At 41.3% G+C, this 19,603-nt stretch overlaps 1 protein-coding gene across 1 annotated transcript; it reads left to right on the top strand.

The window, feature by feature from the left end:
* The first annotated feature begins 819 nt into the window (after positions 1–819).
* LOC138558363 (general transcription factor II-I repeat domain-containing protein 2A-like) lies at positions 820–2,334 on the top strand. Its single transcript, XM_069642668.1, has one exon. The coding sequence runs from the start codon at positions 820–822 to the stop codon at positions 2,332–2,334; it is 1,515 nt and encodes a 504-aa protein (XP_069498769.1).
* The last annotated feature ends 17,269 nt before the right edge of the window (positions 2,335–19,603 follow it).

The following is a 19,603-nucleotide window of genomic DNA, read 5'->3' as shown; positions in this document are numbered from 1 at the left end:
ACCATAACCTATACTACTATATAGTCAAGTGCAACATGGTGGAAGTTTTAGATTTGGCGTAGCTGCAGAGCCGTAGGCTGTATACAGGCATGCTGGGAGTTGTAGTCATGTAGTAATAAAAGTTTCAACCCCTTTTGTCTGTAGGCCTGAACTCCGGCACAGAGAGTCTACTCCTGGGACTTCCGGTTACGACCACACGACAGCAGGGAACAGCGGAGTGCCGGGGGGAACTGTGAGCGCCATTAGCAGCAACTATTGGGGTGCCATGGACTTGTAATTGTCCACAATAACTGAGATAAGTGAGGGGGAGGTTGTGTTAGCCAATTAGGGGTTAACTGCAAGCAACACTAGCCTAACAAGCTATCTATAATTCTATCTGCTGTCACTAGCCCACTGATGGAGCACCCAAAAAATAAAAAACAAAGGTTAAGTAAAGGGAGTGGTAGTAGCAGTGGCCGACCCTTTCAAGAGACATGGAGCGAGATGTATGGCATTATATAAAAAAATGGCAGATCATTTTGCGTTCTATGTACTGAAACGGTAGTAAGCAGAACGTGGAATATAAATAGACATTTTGAAACTAATCATTCCCAGCTCTTGGAAAAAAGTGAGGATGAAAGGAGGGAATACATTTCCAGGAAGCTACACCTTTATAAGAGCCAATCTAACTCCATCCTTACATTTATAAAAGGCTCTACAAATTTAAACTCTGCAAGTTTGAGCATTGCTCACTCCATAGCTCAGCATGCAAAAGCGCTTAATGAGGGAGAATTTATTAAAGAAACTCTCCTAAGATGTGCGCCAGTTCTATTTCACGATATGCAGAATAAAGATGCAATTATTAAGAGAATATCTGAGTTACCACTCAGTAGAAATATCATAAAAGACCGAATAATGAGACTGAACACAAACGTACAACATCAATTAAGGAGAGACATAAGGAATTGTAAATATTTTTCCATCTCTCTTGATGAAACTACTGATGTCACATCGCATGCTCAGTTGGCCATTATTGGTCGGTATTCTGATGGTCACACAATGAGAGAAGAGTTGATAAAGTTAGTATCAGTGCCAACAAGTACATCAGGAAGCGAAATATGTAAGGTTGTTATGCAAACATTCTGCGACCTAAGCATTGATATATCTAAAGTTGTGTCAGTGACGACAGATGGTGCCCCAAACATGGTGGGGAAAAAAGTTGGATTTGTGAAATTGTTTACAGAAGCTATTGGACATCCGATTGTGCCTTTTCATTGTATTATCCATCAGGAGGCTTTATGTGCCAAGGCAGGATTCACTGACTTAAATGACTTAATGTCAGTTGTTACAAAAATAGTTAATTTAATAGCTGCTCGCCCCCTTCACAAGCGAGAATTTTCAGCACTTTTACAGGAGGTTGATTCCACCTACAGTGGACTGCTGATGTACAATAATGTAAGATGGCTGAGCCGAGGCAAGGTTCTTGAGCGCTTTGTGGAGTGCTTTGAAGAAATTAAGGTATTTCTTGAAGAGAAGGATCTGAGAAACTTTCCTCAGCTCAATAATGATAAGTGGGTCAACACCCTGATGTTTTTTACAGATCTCTCTGTTCATGTTAATGAACTGAACTTAAAGTTACAAGGTTTTGGCAAAAGTTTTGATGTTATGTTTGGATACATAAAAGCTTTTGAAAGTAAAGTAAAAATTTTCAAGCGAGATGTAGAAACTAAAACGTATAAGTATTTTCCTCGAGTACAAAAGCATTTTGAGAAGGCCAGTGCAGCTGTACGAAATGAAGTGGAACTCTTGCATATGAAGTACCAGCATGTTTTAGACTCGTTACTTGACCAGTTTACTGATAGATTTAGTCAATTTAGAAGCCTAGAACAGACCATGAAAATAATTAAGTATCCTGATGTAGTAGTCTACAATAGTTTGGAATTAAATGGTTTCCAATGGATGCAAATAGATGATTTGGAGATGCAGCTTGCAGAATTTCAAGACAGCATCTGGGCTCAGGTGTTTGTCGACTTGAGGTCAAAGCTTGAGAATCTGGAAAGGGGCCGCTTGGAGAATAAAGATGAGTGCCACTACGAACAGGAAATTTGGAGTGCCTGGAACAGACTACCAGACACTTTTAGCACCCTGACAAATATAGCAACAGCTTTACTCACAATTTTTCCTTCTACGTACTTTTGTGAGACCTTATTCTCAGCATTAAATAATATCAAAACCAACAAAAGAAACAGATTGACAGATGAGGTTAGTAGCGCTTGCTTGGGCCTGAAGTGTACAAAATACCAACCTTCAATTGAAGATTTAGCCAATGAAATTCAGCAACAAAAAAGTCACTAATAGGCAGGTTAGTTAAAGAATTTGCCCTCCCCCTCACTTATCTCAGTTCACGGCAGGGCTGTGGAGTCTGCTGCCTCCAGCTCCACGTCCTCATCAGCATGCCGCTCCGGCCCGCCCCCGCTATGAATATTCATAATCTTCGCCCTCACGTCACTAGGAATATTCATAGCAGGGGCGGGCTGGAGCGGCATGTTGATGAGGACGTGGAGCTGGAAGCAGCCGACTCCACAGCCCTGGTTCACGGCACCCCAAACAAGTTCAATAATATCAAGGGCAACATACGAAATCGACTGATGAACAAAGAAGTTACTAAGCAGGTATGTTAAATAATTTGTTTTTGGTTTATTAAATACAATTATATATTGCAATTATACATTTTTGTAGTTTAAACTATAAATTGCGCAAAATTATGTTTTTTTATCGAAGTGACACACCACGCGAGTTATGCTCGATTTCTTGCCGATTTTTGACACACCACGCCAAAAAGGTTGCCCATCACTGATTTAGGGAGTGCAGCCCACACCGAAGTTTAATTTGTCTTTGTTATTTGCTCTTGTATAGCAATTATACCATTTTTAAATGCATTGCACTTGAGCACTATAATTCAATTACCAGAAGTCTATACTTGATACAGTATTCATATCGAGGGATCCACTCTGAAATCTGCAAAAATTGCCTGCATTAAACACTTTGCAAGTCAATAAAAAGCATTTTAACATGTTGATGATGTCAGATATGATGTTTTATTAAATAAGGGGAATGTTATTGTATAATATGTTTATGATGCGAGTATGGAAATATTTTAAGATTCTGCATATGAGAATGGAGTTTTTTATTTAGATCTTCTTGAGATGCTTATTTGGATAGCATAAATGTACTGTAAAGTTTTTTTTAAGCCATGCACAATAAGAAAAGAAACCTGTACCTGGAAGTGCATCTATTTCAGGGTGTGTAAACACCCAGATCCATCCTCAATGTCCATGAATGGTATTTGTAGCCTGCTACGTATATGTGGCAAAGATGCTGGACCTCAAAGAAGGTGGGACCCAGAACATGATTTCTTCATGGCCACGTCAATCTTCTTCTCCACCGCTTCCCTAACCTCTTCTGTTGAAATGTATGGATATTGCTTAGGATTAGAGAAGATGAAGTAAACATGCAGCAACACTTGCCTGGGTGTCTTGTCTCCATTGGAGGGAACATCAGGTTCATAAACCTCAGGATCAGAATCTTTCTTTTCACTGACGAATTACTGGAAATGCCAAGTGGCCATTTTGTCCATATATTCTAGTTTTTGGTTTTGCTGAAGAGCCCGGCTCCTCAGTGTCAGGGACCCTCATTTTATAGACACCTTTTTAGACACCTGTGAAAGTACCTTCCTCAGCTCCTCTACTGCTAGATGCCTGTCCTTGGGATTTGTGTCATTCTTACTCTTTGTGGACGATGGATTTGTGTTTGTTGAAAAAGAGGGAAAGATTACCCTATTCCTGCTATTCTTCAGTTTTCCCATCATTTCTTTCATAGTCCCCTTAAAGGATGTCTTCAATACTTTTTGGATAGCAAAGAGGGCTGCTCATTGGTGGACTACCTTTCTCTTTTTGGAGGAGAGAAAGTAGAGGGGTAATAACCATCCTCTTTGATGTGTCTCCGCTTAGAGCTGCATTTCACATGGGAACGCATTGTGCCATGCAAGCAAAGAATACATTATGTTGCTGCTTTGGAGAACAGGGAACCTTCTCCTTTAAGTTCCTGGGCCCTCTGAAGCATACACCCCCACTTGGCAGCTTTATGAATGCACCAATTCCCCTTTAACTCTCAGTCATGCACTCCCACCTTGCCCCCTAATGTTGGTGTGAAGGAAAGCTACTTGGCTGCCGTGTTCTATGGTAAGCAGAACTACGCATCCCCTTTAAGCTTTATGCAGCATAATCATGGTTCCCTTGACATGTCTCCCTCATGCTGCTACCACAAACATGCATAGAATATGAGTAACAGCCACTTAAGCCCAGCAGGAGGAGCATGCGACTCTGATAGCCATTGTTGCTGCCTTAATTATGTACCTATGACAAGCACACTCCGGGTATAACCATGAGAGTACTACCCCACTTCTGGCATGCTGGCCATCGGGCAGGCCTTAACAGGGGCTTATTTATTTATTTATTTATTTATTTATTTATTTATTTATTTATTTTATTGAAAAAATGTATTTCAGTTTAGAAGAAACTTTGACACTGATTCAGTATACAAATAGGCAATTATGCCACAATCAAACAACTTTTTTAATTCCCAAAGACAAATGCCTATCATCAATTATAGTAACAAAATATGACCGTTTGGGCAATTAGGCTTTTAAGTTCACAGTCACCTTTAAGAACCCCCCCATGACAGAACACCTCAGTTAGTCCCAGATCTCCCTCCAAGCCACCTCCCCCTCTAACATTCTGCTTTTCAATTCCAGAAAAAATACTTCTAGCAGTCTCCATCAGTGCTATTGTTAGTGCCGGATTAGAGGTGGTCATCAGTCTTTTCCGTAGGTTATGGGTCAGAACCATAGCTATCGAGTGCAAAATGCCACCCAAAAGCCGAATTCTGTGCTCCAAAAAAGATGGACACTCTAATACCAGATGGGCCTAAAGGAGCCATTCCACACGCACGACAGCCATGTAGTTCAATTGGGAGACCAATGTTTGGGCCTATGACTTCTAATGTGTGCAGGGTGTTTAAATGAAAATTAAGATATAGGTCCATGTATGTTTTACACAGAAAGTTCTGTAGGTAAGGTCTCAACTTTCCTGATGGTAGAAATAAATGATAATTATCTCTGAACACTATTAGTCTTTTTAAGTCTTTCTGATAATTTTTTCTGTACCAGCGCATTATTTTCTGTTTTTCACGAATTCACTCTCAGAGATGTCTAATCTGATCAGTTCCAGGTACCCCTCAGACCTCTGGTGAAATTGGGCCACTGTACCTTTTAAACGATCATTCATGTAGGAACATAAAGAGTTGTCTTTGGCTTCCATAATATTTGTGTGCAGTGATTACTTCTTTTTATGTATTGGGCCCACCAAGATGTGAGACCCAATTTTAGTCTAATTACAATTATGGGTGTGGACATGGGGAGGCCCAACACTGCCTTCCATATTTTACCGTCGAATCGATGCAAAAATCTTCTATTAGAGAAAGGAATCAGCTTGCATCCATACAGATTAATTGCCGTAATCTTTAGTTTAAACAGCTCGATTAACTGCAACAATGAGAAAGTGCAAAGCTTGTTTTTTAGCACCTTCATCAAAGAAATGCCTGAGCTGGCTTTTGATTCCATTCTCTCTTTTTGCAACTGGTACTGCTTCTTTGATGATATCACAAAGACCATGTAAGTGATAGTAGAAACTTGTTTGATGCTGATCTTATTTATCTTCCATGGGTAGGACTGTGGCTTCCATTTAGCAGAATAGGACAATACGTATGATTTATGGGGTTAGAGTTCAGGTGATTCTTTCCCAAATACTGTTGTACTCCATCCAGAAGCCTCTGCAGGCCAACTGGGGTGTAGTCTAATAGTAAGAAGTAATCCATGTAAGCAATGATGTTAACCCTAAGATCACCCCTTCTTGGCGTGTAGCGCATCTACAATAGACAATCCTTCTAGAGGTCCGCTAAGAAGGGATTAAAATGAATGGGGGCGAGTACACACCCCTGTCAATCTCCTCGTGAGACAGAAATATAATTAGAAAGATCCCCTTGAGTATCCAGTCTCACACTAGCGGAATTGTTCCTACAGAGTAATTTAATCATTCTCAGAAAGCCCTGGTTGATTCCCCATTTCTCCAATTTCCCCCATAGGATAGCAATGTCAAAGTTATGGAAGGCTGCTGGTAAATCCAGAATTGCCACATAAAGTGAATTCTTTATCAACGAGTTTCTTGAACAATTTTTGGTTTTCCCTAATATAAAGTTCGAGTCTATGGGCCTCATTACACGGTAGGCGGTAAGGGTTAACGGTCACCGATAAGGGGGCCGGTGACCGTTAACCCTTACCGCCTTATTACGAGGTCCTTTTACGGGTTGGTACTTTAACGACTGCTTTTAGCAGGCGTTAAAAAACCAACCCGCAAAGGGACCTTGGTTCTAATTACGGTACCGCAATTTGCGGTACCATAATTAGTGCCTTCCCCATTCCCATTATGCCTTATGGGGGAAAAAATGGGAATGGGGAAGGGCCTTGGTGAATGGGGAATTACCGCCCCCGCTCACCTTGGAGTAGAGCGGTAATTCCGCCATTCACCAAGGCGGACACGGTAAAATACCGGCGGCAACCATGGCGCTAATAGCGCCATGGTTACCGCCTACCATGTAATGAGGCCCTATATGATTTAAGCCATCTGCTATATCCCAAATTCTTCCGACAAGCATGTAGTTACCGTTAGTAATTTTTGCACCCTCCTTTTCTCCTTTTTTATTCATTGATAACAACATCAAATGGTTTGTTGTGGATCAGGACAAAAGGGACAATAGAAAGAATGTTTGGGTCATGGCCCGATTCTCCTAGTCTGTTCAGCACATGAGTAAAACAAGTTGGACGAGTGAGATCTTTCTTATCTTCATCAGGAAGCCGATCCCACCAAGCATTCAGCCTACTATTTGCTTTGACAAAATTTCCTATTTTCCTGATCATGTTACTGGATCTAGTTATAATTAGGTTGTTAGGGCCACTCCTATCCACTACTAATGAGATTCCAATATTGAGCGTTAACTGGAGCATTGAGTGGTCTCTTTGAGAGGTCTTAGTAATCTCGAAGGAGCATATGTTGTCACAGTTTATATTAGGCAGAAATAAGTAATCAATTATCGATTCAGCCCCGACATTATGCCAAGTAGATGTTTTTGCCCTTTTACCATCAAATATTAAGTTGAATTGGACAAACCTCCATCTGGAAAGAAAATAGGAAAGAAGTTCAGCCGTGAGCACCCCCTGGGGAGACCAAGATGAAATTTACTTCCTCCCCCAAAACATTCACAGTTAAAGTTGTCCCCCACAACAATTGCTGCTAAAGGGTGGGCCATTTGCCACTTTATGAACAGATTTTCTAACTCATCGCTCACTTCCACAATTGGGAAGCTAATAGAATTGAAGTATATATTCACAATCATCATGTGTATTTTACTTGGGCCAGATGGATCGTTTAATTCTTTAGCCAAAAATGCTTCAGATTTGCAATGCCAATTCTTTAGGGAGCGACTTTGATTTTAACAACTGTTAATAGGCCTCTTCTAGGGCAGCCTCATGGTACTTTCCTGGCTGATTTATAGTTCATCATTTGACCATCAATTACAGGCTTTGTGGACAGCCAAGTTTCTTGAAATAATATCTCATAATTAGTCAATTGTAGCGAGTGTTCCCCATATAAAAATGAGTTATACCCACGGGTGTTCCAACATAAGATTACAATATTAGAACCCAGACCAGGAGGCTGGGATGGTTGGGAGTGTTTTCACAAACCAGTCCCATCCTGCGTCAGGCTGAGTTCTGTGCGTATGCCACCGACGATCGTGTTCAAAGTGACAGGTAACAGTAGGATTTTGTCTATGAAAATTCTCCTGATCAGCCCCTTTGTCGAAATAATAACATTCAAAGCCCAAAGTTTCAATCAGTTTTCAATGAAAGTGAACCGCACATCGGCCCAACTGCGCGCTATCAAAAAGACACATTAATTCTATATCTGATGTTGAAATCAAGGACGTCTGGTATAGAGGTGAGGAGGGACAACATTCTCGCCATATTTAGCGGGACATTCAGGACCTCATCAAGCACAGATTTTAAAAGTAAAGGCTTTAGTGGACCAAATGAGGGATCTCTCTAATCAGACTCTTGCCACCTCAAGTCCGTAGCCTCCTGCCGCACGTACGGGTGGTCCTGGTATTTCTTTGATGGATCCTCATTACTTCTAGCAGGTGAAGATTTCCTAGAGTGTCGTTCCTCCACATCCATCTTTGTATTGGCCTTGCATGCCGGGTACCTTGACCCACCTAGGATGATGCCAGGTCTCAATATGCTGTTATAAGTCGTGTTGTTGGCATCAACCTCCAGTTCTGAGTGTGGGGGGTGACAACCCATTTTTTCCATTTCTTTCTGACCACTGTCTGCCAATCAGTATCCTTGGCTTCCTTCGAGGGTCGTTTCCCTTCCACATTGCTCTAATTCGGTATACTTTTCTTGTCCGGATTGTCAATATTTGAGGCTGTCGAAATTACTATTATACAATCGCTGTTAGTGATTTGGGGTGCCCCATCTGCTTTAAAGACTTTTCAGTTTTGGTGTGATTTATGGCAGCCGAAGCAGTGTTCTTAGGAATTTCCTTGACCCATTGTTCTTTTGTGAAGTGTGCCCTTTTATATTCTTGGATTTCTTTCATGTGCCCAGTGGCCAGAACTGCAGAAGAAGCTGCTGTATAGAGGCCAATGGCAATTAGGGGTTACTGGTCTCCGCAGAAGGTCTCGTCCGAGTCCTCTCTATCAAAGGGAGGATCGAAATTGGTAGCCTTTCCCACCTCCTTAGATATACAAGCTGCTATTGTGTTATTAGGGGCACCCGGGGGCCTGTTCTTTGAGGCCAGTAGATTAAAGCGAATTCATTCAGGGATGTTGAGTTGGCCCTAACTTCATACCCCACTGTATCGAAACGACGAATAAGCGACTTGAGCACAATGGTTATGGCCACCACCGAACTCAAGCTAGATTCTGCAGGGTCATTGCATGTTGACCCCTCCCCCTGGAAAGGGAGGGAGTCGTCGTCTTCTCTAACCGATCCCTCCAAGTCAGCCTTGTGTCTCAAAACACTGCGATTCTCAGTGTTAAGCTAGAGTTCAGCGTGTTAAACAATGCAGGTGATCCGCTCAGCCTTTCTGTCGCTGTGTCACATGTGCCAAGTTCCATTTCCATGCTCATCCCATTCACAGAATGGGAGATAATCAGTCTATGACCGTTTTCAGTTAGGACAGGCCCTAAGATTTTGTAGATGGTATCTTCACCAGGCTCACTCCAGATCCCAGGCAAGTCCATGTCTGGACTGGTTGCTTGGACCACGTCGCTGAAGGATTTCTGTTGCTGAGTTGGAAAAAAGCTAGATATTTTACTTTTGTCAGGCGCTTGGGCAATTGCACCTGACAGCGTTGCAGTGGGTGAGATGTTGGACGGTAGCAGGGTAACTCCCTCGCTCCCTTAATGGTAACATTTCCTTGGGCTTTCATTTGTTGTGTACCACAATAGCAAGAAAATCTGTTAGGGAGAATTCTCCAGAATGGCTAATTTCCCTTACCTACTGAGTCCCTCAGCAGCTTTGCTGGATTTCTAGGATTTATTTTTTTCACCTGGTAAGAGTGTGAACCTTGTTCCCACTCTTACATGTATTTTGCTGTGTGTTTTACATTTTTGTGTTCATAGACTGTGGAGCCTCACCGACTCCATAGGCATCATCTTTTTACTGTGTGTCACACAGCACCTTTTGTGCAGTGACACAGGGTTGTATTTTTCAGACTTCCCACTGTAAACCCCATATTCTGGGACTGACTACTGTCTCCCAGAACATGTAAAGTTGCCATTGAATTTCTTAGTCTTTTTAAATGCACATACCCAGTACAAACTATCTTACATAGAGTACTGGAAAGGGTTAATAGTTATCCCTTTTTGTCTGTCTCTCATGGAACATTATTTCGTTCCCGTTTCTTTAAGATTTGGCTGGTGGCAGTGGTATCTACCATATTTTCCCTACCGCGGTCTATGTAAATAGCCTTGGTACTGTTTTAGTACTTAAATCCGATGGACCCCATTTACTTTTATTTGGTTCCGGCTGGGTTTATTCACCATTTCTTTTTGTAAAGGTCTTTCTCGTGTTTTACCCTGCGCGCCAAACAAGGTTTTGTTCCTTTGTTTGCCGTCCTTTGGCGGGCTTCTGCACAGAAGCCCTCCTTAGGCGCCTGAGAGTCTAGAGGGACAGGATGTGAGGGAGGGGTTTTAGGCCCCCTGCACAGGGTGCCCTTGGAAACCCAAGTCATACTTTGGTTTGATTGGCTAGGTGACTGTCCTGCCAGGACAGCCGCCCTGCTGTGTGATTGACAGCCAGGCTGTGTGAATGGGGGAAAACTGCATAAAAAGCAGGTCTCTGGGACTAGGAAGGCAGAGTCGCCACTGGATCGAGAGAACTGAAGAGAAGCTGAAAGAAGAGGATCACTACCATGACTGAACCTTCCCTGTGAAGCCCTGCTGCGGGTCCGAATCTCCAAACTTCGATGACAGAGAAGATCTGCACAGAATCTTCTTCCCTTGAGCTTGTGGGACCAACCAGTTTGCCAAACACCAAGCAAGGCCTCCCTCCCCTGGTCGAATTTGCTGTGCATCGCTGCAGTGAACCGGATAGCCAGGAAGCTTGGACCCTGTTTGGGTTTTAAGAAGCGCACCTTTTATATGTTGCTTTTCTCTGCTGCTGGTTTCTTCCCTGGGAAGTGCAGGACCCTCCAGTCTTCCTACTTTGTGTCAGGCCAACAGTCGCTTCAGGAACCATGAGCTTGCAGGACCTGCCAGGAGCTTCTGCCTCAGCTACAGCCTTCTTCTTCATTTAAGGTACTGTTCTATCCCACTTGTTTGTTCTGTCCAACCACAGTGAAAGTGTTTGAAATCTTTCGCCAATCCAAGGGCTTGCCCTTCTCTACTTTTTTTAAATAACTTTTCCTTCGACCAACTTCGTTTCGAACTCTTGGCAAACTACTCTGAACTGTGTGATCCTCTGCAAAGACTCTGAACCATTACCATTCGCCCAGGCCTATTGATTTGAATCCTCATTATAGCAAGCCTTTTCTAGATTGTCCTGCCTAATTACTTGTTGGTGCTGCTTATTTTTGTATAACCTTGTCTTTCCCTCCCTTTCTAATTGCTGGAGTGCCATTTTGCTCACACTTCATTTTGAGCTTAACTTGTCCAGAATTCATTGGGTGTTGTGTAGTATATTAAGAGTGTGATTTTTCTGCTGCTTTACTTAGTGAATTGTTTTATAACTGATGTGTAAATAAATGTATATTTTTTTACTCAGAAACCTTGAGTCAGTGTTTGTTTGAACCTTAGTAATTGCTGTCCTTTGTGTAACTGTTGATACTGCTCACTTTACTCTTGAGATAAGTCTGGCTGCTCAGCCATCGCTACCACTTTACTGTGTAGTACAGGCTTGTACCAAAGGTGAATTTGTACTTGCACTTGTAGTCTTAATTGTGTGTGGTGTTCCCAAAGGGTACTGCATAAGATTCTGCCTAACAAAAACTAGTTACTAATTTTCTTTTCTTGGGCATTTGTAAGGAGCTAACCTTTTGCACTGTGTTGTCCATTCTCCAGCCAACTATATTAAGAAGCTACAGGGTATTTATACCCTCATCCCCAAAGGGGAGCGGTTTTGTAGGAAAAAAGCTTCTGCATAGTGGGCAAGTCCACTCCAATGTAAGGGATAAATATGAGGGTTTGAGACGGTAGTTAGGGCACACCAGCAACCCTTTCCCTGGTCAAGCATTCATCTCCTTGGTTGGGGAGGGATTTATCTCTAGGGGCTATTGGGCGAGCCCCATTGATAAGTGTTATTAAAAATAATATAGACACATGTACATATTTCACAGATAAATGCTTTGCCTATTGCTTGCAGCCCTCCAATCTACCATATATCTTCAGCAGCAGCCAAACCATTATTTGCTCTAAGCAACAAAGCTTTTAATATTAGTAGCATTTGTATGTTTTGTCGCTTCCTAACCACATAGTTATGTGGGAGGCTCCAATGAAAGGCACAGGACCTTATGTTCTGCGTTAGGAGGAGGTGGGAAGACATGTCGAGGGAGCACAGGAAGTTGGAATGTACAATACCAATCAGAATAATCATGTTTGTATATTACTTGGTTCCTTGTATTTATTTGTACATATAGCCGACAAAAGAACAAGGGTCAATGAGGTCTACACCACTCCACTGCTTCCATAATGCTGCTGCCATCAGTGACGCTTGTCTATCAACCCGGGTGCTACCTGTGCCGGAAAATCACAGTCCACTCCTTGCGCCCCTGTGAAAAGAGGCAAGCACTCTCTCATTTCAGTGCAGATCACCGCCCTGTTTGCATCCCAACACATTGTGTGAGTCTGTGAATTTCCAGACAAATGTCTGCTTTCGATTTGTGAATCCTCCTGCTACTACTCCCACTGTAAAAGAGTTACCATACAACATTTCCCTGGGTGTCTGTGTGCATACAGTTCCAGCTCTGGAATTTCTGCTTTTGAGGCCTCATCCAAACTGACTGTTGAAACTCTCAATGAGTCCGCCCATTAGAGAGGAGGATAACGAGCCGAATCTAAGGGGAAGGCATAACTTTGAGGATCAGAATAGGTGTCAGGGGATATGACAGAGGGAGAATGTAAGGTCAGTATAGTAACATGATTTGGCAGAGTAAAGACAAGTAGTGAGAGCAAAGAGAAATTCTTTGGCAGCAGAGAGAAGTGCAAAGGAGCGATCCTTGCACCAGTGGCGGTGCTAGAGAGGCATGAATGTCATTAGCTTTTGGATGGCTGGAGAGATCCATGGTTGAAGGCAGGGCTGAGCGGGGAGAAGGGCAAAGGCTGCTTTGGACTCTTTATAAGGCATGTGGTCACTAATGATACACATCTTCAGCGACTCAGAAGGCATCATCTCTGAGACCTTTCTGCAGAACCCAGTCTCTATGTATTAGTGCTAGTTGTAACCTTTGATGGATAATTAATAGAAACAGACGGTGAGAAGTGCAGCAACCCAGGAAAGCACAAGATATTGTGGGAACACTAACCGTTAATGTGCTGGAAAAACTTTGGAAACTATTTTGTGTCCATTTCTTGTGAAGCGCACAAGACGCAATCTCCGCAGTCTGTGCAAGTCACGGCAGAGTGTAGCAGCTTCGTTGGATGAGTGCAGAGTATCCACAAGTGAAGCTGTTCCATTGTATTTATTGATAACACTTCTCTCTATAGTTGTGCACATTGTTGTGGTGCTGTGAGACATTAATGATTGGAGATTCTGTGTTTGTCACTGTCTGAAGGGGTCAAATGGACAATGTAGATCCACGAGCCATGCAATCAGTGAAGTAAATGTGGAAATTACTCAAAGCTGAATGAAAAAGCAAATAGGGTGATGCCACAATCTTATCAGGGAAAAGACAGTATTGTTGAGTGCTAGCCTTTGGTTTTAACTGGTAGCAGAAGGGGGGGTGTAGGTAGAAAATAAAGGAGGAGTAGATGAGAGGATGAAAAGAAACGTTTTTAAACAGAATCATCAGACAACTCAGAGGACGCTCATAAGGAGGAGGCGCTGCACTTGAGGTACTAGCAGATACCCCAAAGGTATGGCAGTCTGGAAGTGAGAAAGCATGACTGCTTTAGGGGCAGAGAATATAGCTCCTTCTATTGGACTTGTATAAGCCTGGAAAATGTAATAGGGGCTAATGAACAAAGATCTTTTGGCATGGAGTCCCCCTAGACTATCTATGTGCATTGTGGATGCTGATTAGATTATACATAGAAATAGAAGAGGAATAAACAACTTCATTTAAATTGGCATTAGGAGTCCTCTTAAGGCAAAATCCTTGACTTTGTTTTTTTTAAACGACATTATTTTCTTGGGAATGAAGGGGAGACAATAATTCCTAGTCCACTTTGAGGAGTAGATAACTCTATTCAGAATGTGTCTTTTATGTAAACTATGGTTTTCACAAATGAAAAAGTTTATCAATCCCTGAAGGTCTGTGAAACACGTACACTTAATTCCTAAGATCATTTGCTCCTCCAGAAAACCTAGGGAATTATTTCAAAATGCATTACTATCAGAGGCAAACATTCCCTGTGCAATTTTGGATTCGAGCAACATCTATTTTAAATATATCACAAAGTTGTATTTACGGCATAGCTTGTAAATAAGTTCCACCAAAATACTTGCTATCTGAGATTTAATTCATTCTTGCGACATTTTTCTTAAATGCTCTGTGGTTATTGTACTTACTTCTGGTTTGTCTTTCCAAGGCCCAGGGCAAGTCTGAACATCAACAGGCTCAAGGCAACTCCACCAGGCAAGCGTTTCCTCTCAGTCTGTCTGCCTGCTCCCAAATCCCTCTCAGGCAATGTCATGGGAAAGACTTCTGCCTTCACTTCCCTCGGCAAAAGGCCTTCTTAAGGAGAAATTCCATCAGCTCCATCCATTGGAACACGAATCTGCTTTTCTCCTTTCGGTTGGCACTCTTCCTGTGCTGCTTTCCCAAAAACTCTCCATATCTTCCTATGTGTTTGACTAAATAGCCAGAACATTCCAACCATGCATCATGTGTCATAGGAATTGGAACCCCCTCTTCCACAACTTATGCAAAATTACACAACTTGTGTAGCACAATATGAGCTTGCACTTTAGCCAATCATTCATGAAAAACATCAGACCAAGTATTCTGGGGAATTTTCAGGAACCACTTGGTGACATCTTGATGCTTCCAGAAGTTTCACAGGTAATTCAGTGGTGTCTACAAACACCATCTCAACCTTCAGGATACCTTAATCCATGTAACACAGTAGTCACACAGGCTAAAGGCAAATATCTTTCAGAAATAAGGGAAAGCAGAAGCTAGTACAAACTGCACTGAGTAATGAAGTAAAATTACCCAGACTTCGTGTTCACTTGAGTAAAATCTCAATGAAACTGTAATGGCAGTATGCACAGAAAGAAAAGTGGTTTGTATCTAAGGTCACCAGGTCCACAGATTTAGACTACATCTGCAGGTGTTCTAAGGGCACGTGGGCTGATATTTGCCTCCAAAGAGTGATGAATCCAGAAAATTGACATCATGAAGATGTGGTTTTGCCAGGAAATCAGATGTGTGCAGCTAGTTTCATAAAAAAAAGAATTGTGTCCCTTACTCAGGATCCGTAGATCTAGTTACTAGACATGAAAAGTGGGTCAGAAGGTGCTTCTTGTAGATGTTTAACTGTACAGGTTTCTGATTGGCTCTTCCGTTATTCTTTACTCTTTGCTTCCAAGTGTTTCATGAAGGTGGCTGAATATTACAGGTTCTCTGCATTGTAGGATCATAGAGCAGGGGAACACTGAGGAGGTGGTGGCTGTCTTTGGTGCAGGAGGTGCTGATACTGCAGGACCATCCAGGAGAACAGACACAACTGAATCTTGGGTGTGAATCACTGAATCAGTTTGTTGTCTCCCAGGACAATATCACTAAAGTGAAGGCCAGACTTGTAATATGCCAGACATGCAACCTGATCATGTACCGAGGCTAACAGAGCATTTATTACTATGGGACACTATTGATGGGGAAACTCATGAAGACCCAAAATACAAGCAATCTCAACCATTATCTGCAGAAGAAAGGGCAACAAGAACAAAAGGGGCAAGATGGGGAAAGTGAACCAGAATAGGTGAATGTGGCAGTACACATGGGCGGTAAGGCCCGGACAAGTGTCTCGAGGCTTTAAAGAACAGGCTTCATGCCCTGAAAAATGTGAGCAGTGCTGGAACGTGAATTCTGTTGGACAGCAGAACTTTGAAACATCCCTTCCTGTTTAGAACAACATTGTTTGGTTATTCCCCTCCTCAGATCTTTGACATATCTTATTTTTATCTTTATATTGTTTTACAACCTGATTTTTCATTGAAGGCTATATAACTGTTTCTGTTTCAGTTGTTTGCTACTGTTTTACTGTTGAACAACCAGAAAAAGAAAACAAATAAAGAAAAAGTCACTTTTTGGGCAGCATCTCTTCATTAAACGAGCTTGCGCATGGTATGTTTAAATAAAAAATACCATATTGATCATGCAGGATAAGTATAATGTTGCTTTTTGAAATGTATGTTTATTTGGGCCTCATTTTTGATGGTTGTCCATCACTCCATTCACAATTGTGCAAAATAGGACAGAAGCTATTTACTGCTATATACCAAACAAGATTACTTGTCTCCAAATATGGCAAATTTTCCATAAAGTCTGCTATTATATATTGGAGTCAGAATGTAGCAGCCACTGTACTCTATGGTTTGGAAACATACAATACAATCCCTCCGAAATTCTTGAACTCTTTGGAAGCTAGATTTTGGCGTGCTACTTTACACCTTCCACAATGCATCCCTGGAGCGCTGATCCGCTATGAACTAGGTTTAATTTCATTAACTGGCTTGTACAATTGGCGTCTATGTGCTCTGTTACGCAAATGCCTTTTTTCCTCATGGAATAATACCACACTAGCCACTATTTCTAGCTACTTACTTAATTCTTCTGAAGTGTTCCCGAAACAATGGTCTACAAATATTCTTACTATTATGTTGAATGCTGATATTTCTCTTGACACCCTTCTATCTAATCCTGAGCGAGCTAAAAAGAAACTTTATCTAATGGACTGGATTGATACAAGGGCCAAATGCTTACAATATAAAGATTTTGACATCTCAGTATTTGGTCCGAAACGTTAAAGAGATACAGCTTCTCACTTATGTTTGGCACCTTCTGCAGCCACAAGAAATGCTATATTACGTTTGAGGTTTAATATTTGGCCTACTCGTGAAGTTAAAGCTAGAAGAAAGCAGATTGCTTCAGGCGCTAATTGGTGCCGTTTTTGTAAAAATGTGGCCATTGTTGAAACATTACAGCATATAATCATCGATTGCCCAGAACTTATAAATTTGAGGAGAACTCACTTTGTTAAACATCTTGCGTATTTTGCACGAATTGACCCTAGTAATCGATGGGTAGCTTTAGCAGCTACTGAATGCATGAGCATCAGATTAGCAACTATTAATTTCCTGATGGCATTGAAAATGGAATGAACGGTATTCAATTTGCCTTTTGACTGTATTCTTAAAACGGTCTTGAATATGAATATGTTTTTTAAGCGTTTTATGTATTTTCTACTGCCCATTTTTTAAATGATCGTTTTTATGGTTGTATCATGTCATTGTATTCGAAATTGTAATTGTAATTGTAATTTTCTTTTGCTCTTTTATTATAAACATTTCTTTTCTCTTGGTATATATTGATATCAGAAATGATAACAATGTATTAATTGAAAAAGTTGATTCATTTCGACTATATTCAATAAATAATAAAAATAAAAATAAATGTATGAGTGTTGCAAATAATGCACATTGGCAAACTGGTTGGGGGTTCTAGCCAATCAGGAAGCTTGGAACATTGGCTAGATTCACAAGTGCAAGCGTGAGATGCTCTGCCTGCAGCCCCTACCTAATAACAAACTGCTGTAGCAAGCACCATGAGCACCCGTAAGGAGCTTATCTCGTAAGGAAAAACATTGCCACCAACTCTTTTAAAAAAAATAATTCCTCTTTCATCCACCTAGACACGTCCATATTCATGGAAAATATATTTCTGAAGTGAGGAGCGGCGGCAAAGATGTAAAAGGTACGTTTTCTTTTTTTAATCTGCTGTTTGTGCAAAAGCTTTAGTTAAAGTGACATTATGGTTGCAGCACAAAATCTAAAAGTCATCAAAATGTGCCAGTTAGGGTGAGGTGCACAATCATAACTCTTGCCCCCACCAAGCACTGCTCCTACTAACACACAAGACATTGCAGATGACGGTTCATAGTCGTTTTTTCGAAAACAAAAATGTCGAAAAAAAAAGTCACATTTCTTTTTCAATACGTTTTTTTTCGAAATGGGGGGGTTCCCCCCAAAACCCCTTTTTCTATTTTTTTTTATTTTACCCCTTTTTTTTTATTCCCGGACCCCAAAATAAATATATAATTTAAAAAAAAAGAATTCGACTTTTTTTTTTTTTTTTCAACATTATTGTCTTTCGACATTATGTTTTCGAAAAAATGACTGCACACCTCAGATGACATCACCAAACTGTAGTTATCCTGACAGAAAGTGCTTACTAGGAGTTGTGTTGAGGGTATTGCAGCCTTATTATGTGTTCACTTAGGTCATGTCTTACACCTCTATTGAGCATGAACCCTGATTTTGTAGCATGCAATCACGCAGGAGTATCTAACCTTTTAAACTTCCGATTTTCTGACCTAAACCTCCCAACATCAGCTGATAGTATGGTATCCCTACAAAATATCCCCACCAAAAATATTGCCATACATGTGGCCGTTTGTCTCGCCATAGGCAGTATTTTTGGGGAGGATATTTTGTGGGGGCAGGGGTTGCGGGGGTGTTCCCCGCACATTTTAAAATGATGCGGGGGTGTCCCCCGCAGTGTCCGTGTGTCAATATCGCCACAAAACTGTGGCGATATTTTTGTATCGCAATATTTGTGCGGGGAAATTAACACATGGAACCGATAGTACAGACAGTGGTGAGGGATAATTGCAGTCATAGGCCACAATACAAGGGTGATATATGCAACTCACATGAAGTAGGCCACGCCTCACAAGATGGGCATAAATCGTGAGAGGAAGTGTGTACTGAGGTTCCGTTAAGAATATATTAACCTTATATGCATTGCCTTAGGCTACATCTACAGCTAGATGTATGGGAGTGCAGAATGCATCATATGTTGTAATCAGGTAGTATAATTACATGGCCATGCCTACCAGAACTCTAACTAGGGTACAGCTTGAAGTCAAGGTCTAAAAATGCATCAAACTCTAAGCATGTGTGTTGATATAGAGAATATACTTAGAGCACTGTTGCATACAAATCTGATAGACAATCAGATAACATATGGTAGTGAGAAAAAAAAGTATGATGATCATCGAGGCATGAACATAGGAATAGTAACAGCGACCAGAAATATCGGTGTAGAAATGGCATAATTTGCCTGTATAATAAAACGTTTTATGAGTTCAGCGTGCATGCACCATGGACAAAGATTAAATATTTAGGACAATGTAGTCCATTCTGCAAGAGTATGTCTTGCATACAGAGCAATTCCATGTTATATTTATGTCATGTTCTTAATGCACTTCCTACAGGCCCAGGCCCATGCTTAAAAGTTGCGAAACAAAAACATGCTTCATAGGCCATCTGCATAGGCCCTTTGCATTGTATTCTTAAATTGTCACCATGTGCATATGATGTGATTGGTGATGTCTCAGTGCTGTTGATGCCATTTGTCATGTAATATATGATGTGTCAATAGGAGCAGTGAATGGCGCGGCCAGATTCATGGTTGCGTGGTCTACCATTACTAAGGATTTTTTTATGTTTTTAGATTTTGGGCTATAACAATAATGTCCCTTCAACTAAGAACTCAAACCTTCTTTC

The sequence above is a fragment of the Ambystoma mexicanum genome, chromosome 1q (assembly GCF_040938575.1).
Source record: "Ambystoma mexicanum isolate Mex_15411 chromosome 1q, UKY_AmexF1_1, whole genome shotgun sequence".
Lineage (NCBI taxonomy): Eukaryota > Metazoa > Chordata > Amphibia > Caudata > Ambystomatidae > Ambystoma > Ambystoma mexicanum.
The sequence above is the reverse complement of the archived record's forward strand: the minus strand, read 5'-3'. Positions and strand labels throughout refer to the sequence as shown.

Excerpts from the sequence above, each read along its gene's own strand:
- LOC138558363 (XM_069642668.1), top strand. The coding sequence starts at position 820 with ATGCAGAATAAAGATGCAATTATTAAGAGAATATCTGAGTTACCACTC.